Here is an 18,975-nt window from a genome sequence, read left to right on the forward strand (position 1 = left end):
GTGTCTTCTGCTTTCTTCAGGATAGGATCCGTAATATCACGTGAATATGTTCTATTGACTTCTCCATTTGCTTTTGTATGTTGCAATTCATTAACCTCACTCTCAATTAATGCAATATATATACATCAATAATTCAACCATGACTCTCATAATAGTCCAACAACTTGAACTTGATACAACAATGATGCAAATTGAAAAGTCAACTACCTTAAAAATATATTCAACTCATCTTAGAACTCAAATATACTACTATGTAATCATTTCAAATACATCAGCACTCTTAATAATTTTACAATCATACCTAACTTTTTTCTGGCAAACTCTGCTATGACCAAAATTCAACACATATATACACTGCACCTTTCTTGTACATTGACATCATATTTCGTCTGTCATAATATGCCCAAACTTTGACAGTCATTATAAAGTATAAACTGTAGAAAAAAGAAGAGTGATGAGATAAGGATAGTTGAGTGCGGTATGCATGTATTTAACTATTTATATTATTAGGCATATATGCTCTCTTCCACCTTCCAACTCCCAACAATATCATCCTCTCCTCTCCTCTCTCACTACCCCCTTAAAACTTAAATCTACACATCTCTTCAACCTCACCTTCTCTTCAATTCAACCATGAACTCTAATTTTCATAAACTCCTCCTCATTCTCCTTGTTTTCTCCACTGCCACCGCGTCTGCAAGAAAAATGGCTTCAACGAAAGGTACTTGCCTCATTTGCTTGGTTTTTCAGACTATTTTTTAACTATACCATTCGAATCTTTGTGCAGCAGCAGAAGAAGTGGATCAACAAATCAAGGGCGAAGAATCGAATTCAAATGTTGCAAGTGTTGATTCTTTTGATGTAAGTGGTTTTGATAAGGTATGTTTAATATTGTTGATTAGATTATGAATTAATTGAATAAGTTTTGGATGACAGAAGTTGATGGGGATGGAGGAATGTGGAAATGGAGAGACAGAGTGTTTGATGAGAAGGGCTGTATCGGAGGCCCGTTTGGATTATATCTACACTGAGAAGAAGGGCAACTAGTGCGTTTCAATTTCAAAAATGTGTGTAATTGTGTTATTGGAAGTGGTGCTACATCTAGTATTTAGTTTCATTTTCTAGTGCCATGTTATGGAATATGTATCATCAAATTATTCAATCATAAATAAATTTAGTACTTAGTAGTACTATGTGTTTACATAGCCTTGCTGTCCTCATCTTTCCTCTTTCTTTGATTGAAACTTTGAATTGATTATATAGTTTGCCGGTTCTTTCATCACATTAAAATACTCAAATAGTATTTGATTGATTTACCAAAAATGGAACTTTTGTAGTAGGAGTAATTTATAACTCTCTTCTCTTCTTTCATTTACATCTTTTTTTACAATTTCGCACCAACAAAGTTGGCACACAGTTCAAGATTTTACTAGAAAAATAAAAAAATAAAATAAAGAAATTAGGGAGACATTTAATCAATCTCGCGATGGAAATCGTAAGATGAAGTTAAAAAAGAAATGAAGAGAAATCACAAAAAATTACGATCACAGTGGGATTCGAACCCACGACCTTTAGATTCGGAGTCTAACGCGATATCCACTCCGCTATGTGATCGTCTTGCCAGAAATATAGGGTCAAAATAAACAAAAACAAGAACGGCGACTTCTGGCACTTTCCAGATGAAATGGACAATCAACAAATATCCCAAAAAGAAGACAAAACAAACAAGGTGAAAAACACGCACGAAGAATAAAAACAAGAGAAATAGTTTTCCACCAAAATTAAAGCAAAAATGTAGGTCCGATAGAAAAAATTGAAACAAAAAATACCTTCTTCTCGGTGAGGTGCGATCAGACGGGAAATGTGCAATAAAAGAAAATTGTAAGAGCTTCGATATCGACGAAGTTATGTTGGTTGCAAAGGGAAAAAGAATAGAAGTGGATCGCCATCGATACAGAATTAGGGTTTCGTGTATCCCCAATTTAAAAGTCAGAAGGGCTTCCACTACAAGAGTGGGACGATTTAATAGTAGCGTTCAATTCATTACGACACACTAATCATTTTATTCCAATTTAACCCTTGGCCATTTTTTAATTTTATGTATCGACGAGAAAGCCCACGTTCACTACCTTTGGTTTGGGCCTTCTGTGGTTGGGCCGGCTAGCTCAGTTATTTCAGATAATCACAACTTTATTTTAACTAGATTTCTAGGGTACGACTCACCTAGGCAAGTTGACATTTTTTTATCAATCATATGCAGTAGGAGTACCGAGTACATACATTTTTCAACAAAATTTTCAGAAAATAACATACGTATATTTAGTTTAGAGTCTTATACATTAGAATATAAATTTAAATATTACTCCACTAACTTAATAATTATAAAGTACGGAGTTCTATTTCTTAGATAAAATATATTAAAGGTTCTTATAGTACATCTTATATATTGGTCCTTCTATAATTTTTTTGTTTTATTAGTAGCTTACTAATGCATTTTGTTTATTTAAGTTCTTATACTCATGTATTTTGATTTAAAAAGTTTTTAGATTAGATTTTTAATTAATTGACTTAAGAATTTAATTATATTTTTTGGTATTTTAATTTATTTATTTTTCTTTTTCTCCTCTGAGTTATTTAGAAAATAATTCAGTTGTACCGTCGACTTTAGAATCATAGGAAAAATGAAAAGGTTTAAGTTGATAGCGAACAATATCAATAATTTTTTTATTTTTTTAATGATTCATGAGTCGATTTGCGATTGAATTAATTTTAAATAAGCAAAAAAAAAAAAGAAAAATAAATAAATTTAATTAATAAAAAAAATTAATTAAATTGTGAAATCCGTTACCTATTGAATCAAAATGCATAAATATACAGAATTAATGAAATAAAAAAAATTATAAAATAACCTAATAAAATAAAAAAATGATTTTAGTATAAAGACCTCTAGATGTATTTCGCCTTTTACTTGTGTAGAGTATATTGTATATATCATGATAGTAGTATCAACGTCAATCCTCTCTCGTACAATATCTCAGACGATGTGGGTAATTTGTAACTACTTAAATTCATTTACAAATTTCAATTTTTGGTGCCACCCAATCCACAAACATTATTTAACATCCCTATTCTTTCTTTTTTCACACTCATATAATTGGTTTTATAGGATGCATTTTATTATTTCCATGACGATATTACAAAACCATTTAGATTGAAGTGTGGAGAATCTCCATTGGAGATCTTCGAAATAAATCGAAGGATTTCGGTGGCCCAAAAACCTGTGCGTTCATTTGGTACTCATGATGGCACAATTTTATGCAGAAGCAACACTACAGTCGACATTTAATTATTTCTTCTACATGAATTTAATATTTCATTTATTAAAATGACTGTTTTTGCATGTGTTTGCTCAATGCATCTTCCTGGAAACTTCCTCAATGCAAATTGACAGTTGCATTGATTTGGATGATAGGGAAACATCCATGCTCTCGTCTCGATCCATGTATTTAATTTTTTTTAGTTTACTATTCAGTATTCAATCCAGTTCTGGTTTTAAGAAATAAGAAAAGGAATTTGTATCTAAAATCACTAGTTGGATTATATTTGATTTTCTTATAAATATTAAAATTGATCTATAGATTCATGCATTTTTATGCATTGTGCCCATTTTCCACAGCAAATTTCCGATAATGGCTTTGGGGAAGAAGGTTATTTATGGAAGATAAACAGTAACGATATTTTGCGGGATTTTTTTACTATAAAAACTTTATTTTTTCAGGACTTAAAAATCGAGACTTAATTACTTGTGTTTGAAAATTGTAAAAAATAATAACAATTACTATTTAGGACGAAAAAAAAAGCGTTCCTAAATTAAAGATAAATTAATACAAATTTTGGTTGGGATACCAACAATGAGGACGATTTAAAGCGTTGTTGGTATATTTAAAAGCACAAATTAGTGTCCTTAATTGTATTAAAATATGGTCTTCACGTATTTTGTTGTTGTTGATTAGTATTCAATGACAGTCTGCCGCGTGTACACATAAACATATCTGCGAACCATATCGGTTAAATTTCGTGGGAAGTTGGCAAAATCCATCATAGTTCCTAAATATATCTACAAGTTTCAAAGTGTATGGGAAAACTAGCCTTAAATTACTGGTTTTAGTGATAATTGGTAATTTTAAATGGATGGGTCGTAAGCGCTTAATTCTTATCTTATTTTTCTGTGCCATCATAGTTCATATGTTTAATTCAGTTATGATTTAATCTCCTATTGATCAGATATGATCTCACAAGTTAATGGCCATACAATGCTTGATCACCCCTTTGCTATATTTTCACAGAATAACATTTATTGAGTAGGTTCTTTAATGATTAAATTGCCTTGTAATGAACCACTAATATTGGTATTATTGTTGTTATCGTCGTCTCCGTAACTAAGCACTGTTTGGTTCCTAGTTGATCGCTTAAAAAAATAATCAAAACGGGCCCAACTTCTTCTAAGTAGGTTAATCATACTCAAATAATTTCTTTCACTTTTAGCTCACAAGCAAAAGGTAAGAAAATAGAGTAGCTACAATCAGGCAGAATAATATTTGCAGAATTGTGGAGTGCACGCATCATGATCTATTGCTCTATATATGCAAAATACAATTAAAAATATTAAGTTCGGCCGATGGATTAAAATGAAAATTTACTAATTTAGTGTTTGCCAATTTTGTATTCAATTATTATAAATAATTAATCTAGCAAGACATTACGGCTACGGAATTACAAATTTCATCAAATTTTAGTTTTTCACGGATGCTTAACCATAAAGTCTATAGACATCAAACCATAATTAAGATATTTTATACGTTGAAGAAGTGACATTTAGCTGTCTCTTATGATAAAGCGGAAAAAAATTAGAGACTAAGAAGAGAGTTCTAACGTACTATTGAAAAAAACAAATGTTGGTATAGACAATTAAGCAATTATTGGTACTCGACATTAGTACATATACCAATCCAATATATTGCTACTTGTTAAGTCCAAATTTTGTATTTGAAAGAAATGTTCGGTTTGCAAGATTATATTACATGATTAAATTTGTATTATATTTGGTTAATAAGATTGAATCTCATAATTTAATCTTAAATGGATAATCATGTGATAATTAGTCATATATAGTCAATCTCCTCCAATTAAATAATTTCATAACTTAATACTAGTAGATTATAGTATCTTGCTGCTAATATTTTATCTAGTAAACCAAACACCAAGATAAACGATCTCAATTCATCAACAAGTTTAAAATTTATAAAATAAATTATACTCCGTATATGTTACGACAAGAAATTAAAGCGCATATTCTCATTTTCAAAATAGTGAATACCATCAGTTGGCGGAGTTTGGCCATTTAAGAAATCAAAACAATTAGTTATACTTACTATATGATGGTGCGGTACGTATAACTAGAAGCATATATGATTGATATATGCCTTAATAATAAAATAGTGGATCAATGGTGAAAAATAAGTTGGAAGAAAAATAAAAAAAATAAACACTGGTGTGGATTTACATCCATGGTGCATCTACTCAATTAGGAATCACCAATCCTAAATCAAACTATGTTAATCTCTATTAGAATTTATAAAAAAAAAATATTCTTTTGCAATTTATTTAGGATGTAATGGAAAGCGACCTTTTGAACACATCTCTATAAAAATCACACCAATACCCCAATTATCTTCTTTATAATAATTAGTTATTAATTATTGCATATGATATGTTCCAAATTATTACTATAAGTCAATATAATTTTAATTACAAATTTTGCGTCCTTTCTTGTGTCCCGACACCAACTAGGAAATAATGACCTTAGGACCTTATTATTTGTCTGCCCAATTCTATTAATTTCCTTGGATGCAGTAGCATGAGATCATTGCCTATCATGGTTGTGTCAACTTTCGATATGATAAATATACCGGCAAAAAGAGATAAAGTCATACTAAACCAAGCACTATTCTCATTATGTTTAGTTTGATTAATAAAATTTGCGAATTTAGGCAAATTCCTACTTGATGTTTATAATTTATTGTTTTGCTGAAAAGTTTTTCACACAAGGTTAGTAGTTGTCGTCTCGAACATTAAAGTAGACTCCTATTGCACCGTGTCCCACGTGGGAATCTAAACTTGCCCAACAACATATTATGTCTAGGTCCTAAGGGGAAAAGCAACTATTGAAGCCAATAATATTCAGTGCACGATATATATGAAAATTTGGTAACAATAATCAATTTGTAGCCTAAGTGCATATATATCAGACAAATAAATAAGATGATAGTAGTATGTATCTAGTTTGCAATATAAAACAATCATGTTCTCAGTTGATAATAGCGTGAAATGAGATGTATGGAGATTTCTGGCAACACTAGGAAATGATTGGTTGAGGAATATTTAGAGTAATCTTACTATATATACTTGTCATCGTCACCGCAAAACCAAATCTGTTTCTTTTGCCCATGTGGCACAAATTATGGATCGGCTACAGATATATATCTATTTTCTCCTAAGATGCAGATAACAAATTTCTCTCGCATCCAATCATTACCAAGCTATGGACATGTAATATACAATAAATTAATTTAATCCGTCTTATTATGATTGATAAAATTAAACCCAAAGTAAAAGCGCAATATTTTCTTAGCATATAAATTTATAAACGGTGTAAACGTATGTATTTATAATGTACTTTTATGTTACTTATCAATTTGATATCAAGTGGCTTGTGAAATAAGGGGTTAAATTTGAGTTCTAACTTTTTTTTTATCATGGCAGATTTTAGATACACTAAGATTATATTAGTGGCCATCATCAATTCACTAAACAATATCCATTACACAAGAATATACTAAAACGTGGGATCTCAATAATGAAATAGTCATGACATAGGATAGTGTATTTATTATTGATTAGAAAACGAGATGCCCAATAATATGGAGATAATAGTATTATCCAAAGACCTTTGCATTATTATCCAAAATGAAATACCAAAATCCCCCTATATAAAATCCCTCGTCAAACTCATCACCACCATTATATTTCTCTAATATTTTCAATCTCTCTATAGCCTTTACTACTCCGCCGTGATGGCGTCGCCGAAGAGTGAGCGGAAAGGAAGCGAGGAGAAGAAGAAGAAGGGGCGTTTGTCGGAGAAGGCGTCGTCGTTTCACGGGAGGGACGCTGGAGCTTTCTCGGACATGGTTCCGCGGCCGAAGACAGTGCCGGACTTGCTGGCCGGCGGGATTCCATCGCCTCCGCCGAAGCTAACGAAGTTGCTGGTGAACGTGACCATACAGAGGAGCCCTGGCCCCATCCACGTTTTAATGCCGCCGGAGGCCACCGTGAAGGACTTGATCACGGTCGCACTCCGCCACTATGTCAACGAGGCGCGGCGCCCGGTTCTTCCGTCCACCGCCGCCTCCGCGTTTGATCTTCATTACTCTCAGTTCAGCTTAGAAAGTAAGCTCTCGTTTTCTTGGATTTTAAGATTCTCATCCAATTTTCTTTTCTATACTCTAATTAGTAGAGTAATTTGATTTCAAGTTTTTTTTTTAATTATTATTTTGATTAATGAAAATAGCTTAAGTATGAATGAAAATGAGAAACAGGGTTGGATAGGGAGGCGGAAATAGTGGAGTTGGGGTCAAGAAACTTCTTCCTCTGTCCGAGACACACGGAAAACGGCAGCGTATGCGTATCAAAGGAGGAGGTAACCAACAAAGCCTTGCCTTGCCTCAAATTCATGGATTTTTTACTCTAAATACACTTGCTTGTTTCACTAATTCTTTTTAAATATACTACTCCCTGCTTTGCAAAAGGAAGGTGTAAATATAGTTAAAACCATCGAATATGCGGTTTTAATTAGGCATCTATAGAGTTTAGTTTTAGCACAGTGTTGGTGTGCTCCAAATCTGCAATCTGAATACAATAGGCAGAGGATGGATGACCTTTTCTATTTTATTGGTTATAGTATCCAGAAAATGTCAGAATGTTATGGGCTCTCGGAGTTTGGTATTCACATTTTCGATTTTCCTACTAGTTATAGTTTATTTATTTATCTAAGTATTGATGGAATCAATTTAGCGACTCTATAACATCTCGTCTCGTGTGTTGATAATATATAATATAGGAGTATGTCTCTACATTGATTCCATGATCATCAGCAAAGATAATTTATACTACAACAAATTAATCATGGAGTACATATAAAAAAGTGCACTATAATCACGATCAGAGTTCTTGCATCTATATACTTGTATACATATAAAAAATGCATATTTGAGTTTTAATAATGATGGAGACTTACCTGCAACCTTTAATTGGAGAAAATTGGTTTTACATATCCACGAAGGGGCACATGGAGATGCCCCAGAATCAGTCAATAATTTTTCATGTTCAGGCATCACTTGACACCAATTTAATTAGTTTTTTCCGGAAAAATATTAGATTCGTTAAGTTTCCCAAAAAATATCCTTGCGTGTGAAGAATAAAGGCATAGAAAATGAACTTGGGTAAATATGAAAGAGCATGACATGCAGACATTAATCAACTAAGCAGATGAATGACGAGATGAATCCAGATCTACTATAGCTCCAAACCATACTCAAGAGTTTAACAGTCACAGAGTATCGTTTACTTATATATATTGCCCGATCCCGTATTAAAATACCACAACAGAGAGGCCCTAGAAATGTTAAATCAAAATAAGTCTGTGAAGCACTACAGGAACGTGAAAATAAAAAAGAGTAAAGTGAAGCTATAAAATAACAATATTGGGGTCCTCTATCAAAATCAGCGACAGTGAATCCAACTAGCACGCAGCAGCATCCCCAAAAAACAGACTATGCTTAATAATTGAGGACTATCCATGAGCGCTGCAAGCCGACTTCACCCTGCAAATACAACTCGGTATCCATGAGCGCTGCAAGCCGACTTCACCCTGCAAATACAACTCGACCTGCCCACTTCAACCGAAATACCTGTACAATATCCATGGTAATCTATAATCAAAAATCTGTGCTCAATATGTTTCTAAGCAGGGTACCTGGACCTGCAAAACTAGTCATCCAGGTGAGATTTGCAACTATATAAATATACTTGAAAATAAATTGGAACAATATGCAAAACCTCAGCCTTGCTGTTTTGCGGCTACAGGACACCTGACTGCACACACACAGATACAAGTTTTCATGGAACAACTAAGGCAGACACAGACCAAATAAGGAAGTTCGCTAATGGGAAATCATGAGAGGCAACTGTAATAACCAAGAACCTTCCAGTACCCATATCAAAAATCAAGAAATGAAATATCATAAACTATTAAAGTGCATCTCTGTCTCAATGCTAAGCACTGTCATCGAAGTAAGCTATTATATTATAGATATTCCTAGTAGGATGTTGCACAACAAAACAAATGGAATGAAACTTATGAAAGACTTTATGGATAAATACAACACTGATGTTGTATGCACACAGTATTATGATCAGTGCTAGAAGACTAAAAGACCATTTTAGAAAAAAATTTATCAGAGTTAGCATAGACAACAGCTTCCTAGAACATAGTATGACATGCAGACATAGAGATGGGTGCAGGAGGTAAATTCAACTTTCATCGAGTTGGAAAATGGGAAATAAATGTCAAAATGGAAAAAAAAAACGACTCTGGGCTTCAAAAGATTTAGGGCTGATAATGATATTTTATGGGCACCCAGAACTCATGTAATGGTTCTCAGCCCAAAAAAACAAAAAAAGAAAAGAATGAAAAGCATAACAAAGGAATGTTACTAAGAAACGTAAAGTTAGCAAAAATTTGTATAATGTTCCATGACAGAATTGAAAACCTGCACATCACCTGCACATTGGAAAATGCGCAGTAAGCTATAATTATAAGACACATCATTCATAATGAAAGCTTTTCACTGTGAACAAATACAGAATACACAGGTGGAAGGGGAGCAAGAACATACCAGCGCTAATATTGTCAGTACCCATATGCATTCTGCTGCCTTCGCACATCGTTTCCTTCATTGTCCACAATGTGGGAGTCGTCATTTTCAGATCTTTGATCCTCACCGCCAGCACTTGCCTTGCTGTTAACATGTTCTGCTTCTTCCTTCTCCCTATTCCACTGTGCAATTTTAGCGCGCCTCTCTTCACTTCCTTCCCTTGCAGGACTACGATTCCTCCTGCCACCTGGACTTCGGCTTCTACCCCTCCTACTTCTTGGACTTGTGCTATTGCGCCTCCTGCTTCGACTTCCATGGTGATCATGGTCATCATGCGTTCTGCTGTGACTCCGACTCCCATGTGAGCGGTCATCATAACTACGGTGCCGATAGGGACTCCTGCTCCTGCTACGGCTGCGTCTACTCCTACGCTTCCGAAATAATTGGTGCCTCAATTCCCTGTAACAAGATGTACTAATTATAATAATGCTCAAACCTTCATGCAAAAAAATGTTCAAACCTACATAAGTTTGCTTTAGTAAAAACAATTAAATCAGCACCTGCTAATCCTTTTCAGATGCATGAAGTTACAGTAGCCACCACGGTTGCATGCATCCTCCTCATACTGCCTACAGGTAGCTTCCCGAAAATCAGTCACTGGAGAGAAATCAACAATAATGGGGCGTCCTGAAGAATCACACAATAAGTCGGAGGAATCATATATTATAATGAACTATAATCCTTCACTTGAAAGAGAATTTGATGCAAACATTAAGAGAAAGCTATCACAAAAGGAACTGGGGTACGAAAATAAGGTAATATTTATTACCTGCATAGAACCGTCCAGTCAGGTTGTTAAGAGCATTAGCAGCATGATCTTCCTCCCTAAATTGGACATAAACATTGCCAACCTGCCAGAAAAAACCATCTTAAGTTATATTTGAAAGACCAATTTGAAGATATAAAATTATATGTGTGGGAAAATCTACCATATGATCGGCTAGATTGTCACAAATATTTAAGCTTTCAATCTCCCCGTATTTGTTTAGCTCCTCAAACAGATCTTCATAAAAGTCCTACAACACCAAATTATAAAGAATAGTAAATACAGTTACATGTCCATGTATCACAACAAAAAGTGCTACACATAAGAACTATCGGCATAACAGCGAAGACATGCATAATTGAGCTTAATAAATCAAAAAGTTGCACTTGAACCACACAATACTACAACAGTAAGAAACAATTTCAGAGAGCAATAGAGCATACATCTGTTTGTTGATAATATAAGACAATGACAAACATGATTCAATATCAGTATGGCCTCATTTCCTTTTGTTTTACAGGAAAATGAATATAAATTTATCCATCTGCCATGGCAGATATTTGCCAACATTGATGCGTAAACTGCCATGTCACATTGAGGTGTAGCGCTTGGACAACATTGATTTGATCAAATCAACATTTTATTCGTTAGAATATATACCCACCAGCTCAACCATCCTCGATACAAGCCAATTATTGATCATAGGCAACATTGGATTATAAGCCACAGGGCAACTAACAATTGAATCAATAGACATAGGCTTATGCCAGTAGTTTGAAAAGAAAACAAGTGAAATGAAATAAGTAATCTGTCTAACAGCGAAAAAGGGAGAGAGAAGGCAACCTCGAAGTGTTCCTGCATCTTTTTGGGATCGATGGGCTGGCCCTGAGCGTCGACGCCGGGAGTAATCATGTCGGGGCGCTGGTACATATTGGAAAGCAGAAGCGTTGGGCTGATGCTGGGCTTTGTGTGGAGGCGGGAACAGCGGTCGCCGTGCCTGCAGGCGCCGATTTTGAAGTAGAAGGGGCAGTTAACCCTGTCCTTCTCTGTACCAAAAATTGACGCCAAGTGCTCCGCCATTTCAAGCTTGCTTATTGGATTGAGATATTTCGCGATTAGGGTTTTCAAATAGCAATGAGGAAGCTATTTGTAATGAGCTACTATTATCTGGAGACTTCTACTCAGGATTCAGAACAAAGGATTTATTTAGATAACTATACAGATTAACGATTTTCTAACTTCTTTTCGTTTGATGGCAAATGAGTCTACTGGTGCCGTCTTGTGATAATGTGTCATAAGTTAATCAATCAATTCGAGTATTTGTGCAATTGAGTACTAATAGTCTAATAGAGATATTTTTCTGAGAAATTCATTCCAGATATCTTTTGACAAATTTACTAGTGATATTTTATTACTCCTTGCTTACTATTCTTATTCTCCGAGGTCATATTTTTTTTCTATAAAATATGTCACATTTACTTTTTAAAATTTATATTAATATAAATATATTATTTCTCTCTCCACCTAACACATAAAATAATATGGAGTATCTTCTAAAATTTCGTGTCATTTTTCAACTATGTCATTTACTACGGACGGAAGAGAAGTAACGGTAGATTAATTGATCAAGCAGATTACAGTAAAAAAAAAAAAAAAAAAAAAAGTCAGTCGATTAAAGAAGCAGATTGGGCCTTTAGAGGGACAGCCCATTACTACGGGCTTCATGTATAGTGGCCCATACTGTCTTACGCTACATTCCAATGGCACTCTATTAGGTAAACTCATTATTAAAGAACAGCTCAGCTACATGTGCTGATGTACGGCTACGGGCTATTGTTTCATGATGTACGATTATTTCTAATTCACATTATCTATTTATTTAATTTTTTATCTAATTTAGATGCGGCAAAAAATATAATTACAGTGATTTTTTTCTGTCTGATTTACATTTTGGTAGAGTACATGAAAATATAAAAATCCCTCTGTATTGTCAAAAGGTAAATTACATCCTCGTTTTACATGTTTTTGTCTACTTTCTGGCTATTTAAGGTATTCTATTTTCTTTTTATTCTAATATTTTAACCTTTATAAATAGGGTATTGACTATTTATTTTAAATCACAAGAATTACAATCAATTAATTTAATAATTCTTGAAATGAACAAACAAGCACGCTCAACTAAAAATAAATAAATAAATCGTATTGTGTTAATTAGATCACGAAAAAGTTAATAGGTTCCACTAACTCCGTTAAAATATAATCCATTGAAATCATGAATGCATTTTGTCATTTATTTTGTAAAAACTATTTATATGCAGTATATCTGACTAATACTACAGTATTTAAGAAATCTTACTCCGACCCCATTAAATTATTAAATACTCCATTCATTATAAAGTAGTGGAGTTATTTTGTCATTTTAGATCGTTTCATGGTAATAAAGTCATTTCTTTTTTTTTTTAAGTCAAAACATTTTTTCTCACTTAGTTTACTATCTTTTACGTACTTTATTCTCTCTTAACTTCTCTATATTTTTCATTTCCTGCTTTATTATTCATTTACTTAACTCACTGAAAATAATTTTTCTTAAATTGCATGCCGAAAAGAAATGTCTCCGGTGCCGGAACGGAGGGAGTAGTATAATAAAAACAAGCCCTACATGTATCTTCATAATTAACACGTGCGGACATTATAATTTATGGAGGATGTATAATTCTTGAAGCAAATTCCAGCTAATGCAATAAATGAGGACCCCCAGCTTGAAAAATCCCCTGGGTTTTACAATCAATGAAGGCATTAATATTTGATTGATGCATAAGGAAGTTTACTTTTATCGTTTTGTCATGTTGTCACTTAATTATCTCTTGTTGCAATAGTGGAATAAAAATGACATATAAAACCCAGTGATATGTTGGTTATGCTAATCATACAGCACAGACGCACAGTTGAGGGAGACAGTTCATCAACTATTATTATTTGAAGGGAAGGGGTATTGCCCCCCACCATGATAGATATAATTGAATACACGAAAAATAACCATGGAAAAATACAATAACCTAGTTTCATAGTAACATTTGTTCTTTCAAATATAAACTAATCATATCCGTAACCCGATTTATTGTATTTGTAACTAGCTATTAATTGGATAAGATTTAAAAACTCGGGCCATTGGTCTAAAAATCATAGTCTAAGGCATGGTTATATGGCGAGAAATATGAGTATAGAATAATTATGAATTACCATAGTATAATATTGTTATGATCACGTAGTTAACTTTATATACTAAAAATATCGACATCTCACATAAATATAAATAGGTTTTGGTAACGACATAGAGTTATGGAAAAAGAAGTGGAACTGATCAGCTGAATATTAACAAAAAATATCGTAATCGATTATTGGCAAACATATTATTCAACTATTCATGAAAATAAATTATAACGTTCCATTTTTCAAGATCATTATTTAAATTATAACGTTCCATTTTGCAGGATCAATTGTTTTTTTAAATAATTAACTATCAGAAAAGCTATTAGTAGTTTCATTTTTTATATAAATTTTAGTGTATACTTCATAAATTAAAGCCATATTCACATTCATAATTTTTCTTGCTTAAGTTAAAAAAATCATGAAAAAATCTGTGTGAAGAAATAATTGAGTTGCACCTTTTTTATAGATAAATAAAGGCTGCACCAAGGATTGTTTGGCCAACTCACACACATATAATTGAGTTATATTTTTAGTGGATTAAGGTGTTAAGTTAATTCATCTTCTTAGTTATTAGGATTTGATTGTTGTTCTTAATTGATGTATCTCTATCCCAAAAATATATTGGGATTCATTAATCAAAAATATAAATATAAAATTATAGAAAATAAAATTGGGTAATATGGCTTAAAAACTTTGTGTCAAAAATCAGCTTCCCAAAATTGAATAGAAAAGCAAAACAGGAGACCCCATATTACGAGCAAAGTTGTGGTCATATACTCATATACATGATCAAAATAACAAAAGCATATTTCTACTAAAAATCCAAAATGCCGACAGATTAGTAGGTGAGCTGTTCTATTCATATAGTATATATATATGTGGATTGCTCAACGAATACAATTTGGGTAGTTTCCTCTCCATGTGACTTATTCATAATATTTGTCATTATTGCCTACATACAACAGATTACCAAATCAAAAGACAAATAAGTTCTTAAACAAGTACTACTACTACTACTCTGATGAGAAGAGAAAACTACAGTTAAGTAGAGATGAAGACAATGGAATACAGTTGAGAACGTCAGTGAAATTTCTTAAAAATGATTCGTTCTTAAAAGGTTTTTACATAACTGATTGAAGAATGTACGTACAAGAAGATGTTTTACGCTTATCTACGATCATACATAGTATTAAAATACTTTTATGTGTTCAATTTTAATAGTAGTATAAATTAAGTTTTGTATGTATTGTTCAATCAATAAAGTTTTCCACGTAATTGGAAATATAAAAAAAATCCCAGATATTCACACTATTGGAGATGGCCAATCAAAAGTATATCTCTTGCCTTAACAATACAAAGCAAGATGAACTATGACTCAGAGTGAACAACTTTCAAACCACTGTAATTCTAACAAAAACATAAAGAAAAAGAAGGAATGTCTAATCTAATCGACTTGGTGGGATATATCTTGGTATAACTAAATGAATATAGATTCCTTTTCCGCAACTGCAAATCAAATAAACCAAAGACTGTAATCTTGTGTACATTTCACCCTTCTTTGTAAAGCAGTGAGCAGTTGAGCTAAGAAGTGGGAACGATGGTGCCAACGTAGCCAAATCCAACGATGGTGAAAGTGATGACTTGAAGAAACAGGTATATGAAGTAGTTGTTCTTCCCGTAGAGGAAATCGTAGCATCCACACACGAACAGAAACACTGCGAATCCCAGCTCGTGCACTTGTACTCTGTCTCCCAACAGCTTCCTCAGAGATATCTTGCTCAAACCACTCTTCTTACCTTTGTTGTTGAGCTTATCTCCGAGTTTCTCTGTCACCACCCACTCGTTCACTCTCTTCGCCTCAAAAAGCCCGATCAATGCTGCCTTGGTCCGGTGGAAGGACATCACGTTCTCAAACAGCACCCAATAGAACAGCAGATGGAACGACCGTGGAGTTCCCACCGAGTTGAGGGCAGTAATGATGCAAGGAAGGTAAATGGCTCCCCATTTCGGGACGTATACTTCAGGCACCAAAATGGAGAGAGGCAGAACCACACAGTAGAAGAAGAATGTGAAGAAGTGTGCGATGATCTTCCTCACGAAGAAGAAGCTGTAGATCACGTAGAATTTCTTGTACAAAGTTACTTTCTGCCATCCAAGAGTATATTCACAAATTAATTTCACATTACAATTAATCATTAGCAAAGCACTCCTAATTAATAAGAAAAGAACCTTGTTTGTTGCAATTCCCATCATCATTTTCCTAAACAGATTAGCCGGTCCACAAGACCATCTATGCTGCTGGAACCTGAAGGCCTTAAAAGTACTCGGAAGTTCGCTATATACCTACAACAACAACAGACATGAGTTTCATATCTCTTCATGTTATGTTACATAAATTTTCATATAAAAGTTTTAATAAATTTAGGACATGATAATTAGACCTGGAGATCACCAAGGTAGAGAAATTTCCAGCCTTTGAGACCAGCACGGACAGCAAGATCCATGTCTTCCACTGTCGTTCTGTCGTTCCATCCTCCAGCCTCGTTGATTGCTGCAATCCTCCATATTCCACCAGTTCCTATAACATGGAGTGTTTTTTTTTTTAGCACAAAGATTAATAAGTATTTAGTGAAATAGTACTAATAAAAAAACATGGTTAAGTTGTTACCGTTGAAGCCGAAAAATGCATGAGTGGCTGAACCTACTTCTTGCTCAACTGTGAAATGATAATCTAATGACATTTCTTGCATTCTTGTCAGCAAGCACTCATTTGAATTCACTGCAATTAACCAAATATACATACACCTTTACATATGTTACTTATTCCATCAACAAACTGTAACACTACTTTTTAGTAGTATATCATTCGATAACAAGGAGTACTTAACTCAAGATCTTCACGTGTATTCAATATATGTAGCATTATATATATAGTGTATACATGTGAAATAGATAATGAGGGAAAATTTGTGCAAAGCCACAAAAACAACAAAGAAGCATTTGATTAGGTCCATCAACCATGTGAGCAGTAAAGACTTGTTACTTTTCTGGCAACACGTGATAAGAAACTTGCTAGTACGTCACAAAGTCAGAACCTTGAATTACCACCTGGACTTTTTTAACTCAAAAAACTTTTTACATTATAACCGTCGGTGGGAGGTTGAGATTAAATGGTTATACTACTACTACACATGGTTATACTACTACACACATCTCTACCCTTGATGGTGTTGATAAGGAATCGGCAGCTGACGGCTCCACAGAAAAAGACAAACTTACCCCCCATATCTAGCGCTTCCATGCCGTTTAATCCGGGATTTACGAATAGTTCTCGTCATTCAGTTATATGAGTGACGAAAGATTATCAAATTTTGCATCACACATATTTTTAATTAATAAAACTTAGTCGATTTAAGAAATTATAAGGTCAACTTAATATGGTGGTTGTTTTGCTATCAAGTCAAAAAAAGATAATTAGGAGGATGGCAAATTAAAAGTCCATAATCTAGATTTAATGGGCCCCTAAATGCCCCGCAAATCTCTCCAATAACTAAATGCAAACGACCTGCGTATTTACGCTTATACCCCCCACCTTCAAAATTAGTTACTACTACTAATTAATTAGTATAGAGAAATATGAAAACAACAACCGACGCTTTCGTATGTAGGGAACCGACGATTTGTGTTAACTAAATTTAGTCCAACTCAAACAATTGAGGCTTACCGAATCTCCAGCGGGCTTGTACAAGTGCAATATCGGGATTGTGGATGAGAAAAGGGACGGATCGCCTGAGAAAATCAGGTTGGGGTCGGAAATCAGCGTCGAAGATGACGACATAATCGCATTGCTTGACGTAGTCGTGTTTCAATCCTTCCTTGAGCGCCCCAGCCTTGTAGCCTCCTCTTGACTCTCTAATTTGGTATCTTATGTTAACGCCTTTGCTTGCCCACCTTAAGCATTCCTTCTCAATCATGTCCTAACCACCAATATAAATCAAATTAAAGGCAATCATAATGTAATGACGGCCCTAATTGCGAAATCAAAATAATTTGGAATCACTCAATTTATTACTCCTATTAAAAGCAAGGAGGAAGGAATATATAGAAATTAGTGTGCAGTGAAGTATGAATACCGAAAAAACAGGTTGCATTTACAAGATAAAGGCACGTTATATTGGACCATTGGGATGGAAACAAACGACAAGGAGACTAAAATTTCAACTCAAAAATAACAAATACGGTAGTATTACTACCTTGATGAGATAGTCGGTGGAGTCGTCGAGAACTTGAATGACGAGCCTATCAGCAGGCCACGATAAATTAGAGGCAGCACCAATCGAAATCTTGTAAACCTGCGATGGAATTCATTTCATCAAAAAGGAGGTTAATTACTGATGATGATGCGAAAAGGGAGATACGGATACCTCTTTTTCGTTGAACATGGGGATCTGAACGAGGACCATAGGGAAAGCGCCACTCCCCTCTTCCAAGTCGTCTTTCATGGCCTCCCATTTGTATCTCTTTTCAGGCTTCTTCCAGAAGAGCTTCACCAAAACGATGACCACACCCATGTAAAGCCTCTCCATGAAAACCATGATGGACATCGCCAGACAAATGTACACACAAATCGTCACCAACGGCACTATCAGTGGCGCCTTTATCAACTCCCACACCATCCCAATTTGCCCTCCAATGTCCGAAGAGTACCCCGCCAATGATTCCGGTATGAAGCTCTTTCCAGATATTTCACCCATTTTTTAAAGCTGTCTTGTGTTTCTCACAGATCTGCGAGATCTTTAAGAAGGGACTGTTACTTCACTCACTCACTCGGCCAGCTAGTTTGTTGTGTGGCCTGAAAATAGACGAGAGAGAAACAAGCATGGCGGCATTGCGGCAGTGTAGCCTGTAGAGAGAGAAGAGTGGAGCAAGTTATGAGAGTCGGTGCCA

At 34.4% G+C, this 18,975-nt stretch overlaps 4 protein-coding genes, 1 long non-coding RNA gene and 1 other non-coding gene across 9 annotated transcripts; 2 read left to right on the top strand and 4 right to left on the bottom strand.

The window, feature by feature from the left end:
• Nucleotides 1-225: 225 nt before the first annotated feature.
• LOC125219287 (uncharacterized) lies at nt 226-2,153 on the bottom strand. 2 transcript variants are annotated; one of them, XR_007176103.2, is made up of 2 exons: nt 1,830-2,153; nt 226-434 (listed from the first exon to the last, which is right to left on the bottom strand). It is a non-coding gene; the product is annotated as an uncharacterized LOC125219287 (long non-coding RNA). The 2 variants fall into 2 exon arrangements; XR_007176104.2 differs by having other exon boundaries at nt 226-1,671.
• LOC125219286 (putative phytosulfokines 6) lies at nt 429-1,205 on the top strand. The gene is made up of 3 exons (XM_048121224.2): nt 429-721; nt 788-861; nt 937-1,205. The coding sequence occupies exons 1-3, from the start codon at nt 634-636 to the stop codon at nt 1,045-1,047; spliced, it is 273 nt and encodes a 90-aa protein (XP_047977181.1). The 5' UTR covers nt 429-633; the 3' UTR covers nt 1,048-1,205.
• Nucleotides 1,542-1,614, bottom strand: TRNAR-CCG (transfer RNA arginine (anticodon CCG)). The gene has a single exon. It is a non-coding gene; the product is annotated as a tRNA-Arg (tRNA).
• Nucleotides 2,154-7,011: 4,858 nt separating the features above from the next.
• Nucleotides 7,012-11,413, top strand: LOC125219725 (uncharacterized protein At4g22758-like). Of its 2 annotated transcripts, XM_048121775.2 has the most exons (3): nt 7,012-7,506; nt 7,656-7,756; nt 11,339-11,413. In XM_048121775.2, exons 1-3 carry the CDS (start codon nt 7,134-7,136, stop codon nt 11,396-11,398), a joined length of 534 nt encoding a protein of 177 aa, XP_047977732.1. In that variant the 5' UTR covers nt 7,012-7,133; the 3' UTR covers nt 11,399-11,413. The 2 variants fall into 2 exon arrangements, with proteins under 2 accessions (XP_047977732.1, XP_088918549.1); XM_089062423.1 differs by lacking the exon at nt 11,339-11,413 and having other exon boundaries at nt 7,017-7,506; nt 7,656-8,085.
• Nucleotides 8,610-12,101, bottom strand: LOC125219724 (splicing factor U2af small subunit B-like). 2 transcript variants are annotated; one of them, XM_048121770.2, is made up of 6 exons: nt 11,662-12,101; nt 10,982-11,068; nt 10,822-10,903; nt 10,553-10,679; nt 10,014-10,451; nt 8,610-9,026 (listed from the first exon to the last, which is right to left on the bottom strand). In XM_048121770.2, the coding sequence occupies exons 1-5, from the start codon at nt 11,896-11,898 to the stop codon at nt 10,028-10,030; spliced, it is 957 nt and encodes a 318-aa protein (XP_047977727.1). In that variant the 5' UTR covers nt 11,899-12,101; the 3' UTR covers nt 8,610-9,026; nt 10,014-10,027. The 2 variants fall into 2 exon arrangements, with proteins under 2 accessions (XP_047977727.1, XP_088918548.1); XM_089062422.1 differs by having other exon boundaries at nt 8,610-9,898.
• Nucleotides 12,102-15,312: 3,211 nt separating this feature from the next.
• On the bottom strand, nt 15,313-18,975 carry LOC125222749 (glucomannan 4-beta-mannosyltransferase 2-like). The gene is made up of 7 exons (XM_048125535.2): nt 18,453-18,975; nt 18,282-18,380; nt 17,753-18,005; nt 16,697-16,807; nt 16,470-16,606; nt 16,258-16,371; nt 15,313-16,173 (listed from the first exon to the last, which is right to left on the bottom strand). Exons 1-7 carry the CDS (start codon nt 18,780-18,782, stop codon nt 15,610-15,612), a joined length of 1,608 nt encoding a protein of 535 aa, XP_047981492.1. The 5' UTR covers nt 18,783-18,975; the 3' UTR covers nt 15,313-15,609.

This window comes from Salvia hispanica, chromosome 1 (genome assembly GCF_029641045.1).
Source record: "Salvia hispanica isolate PSC_SH4W2 chromosome 1, Shi_PSC_v1, whole genome shotgun sequence".
NCBI lineage: Eukaryota > Viridiplantae > Streptophyta > Magnoliopsida > Lamiales > Lamiaceae > Salvia > Salvia hispanica.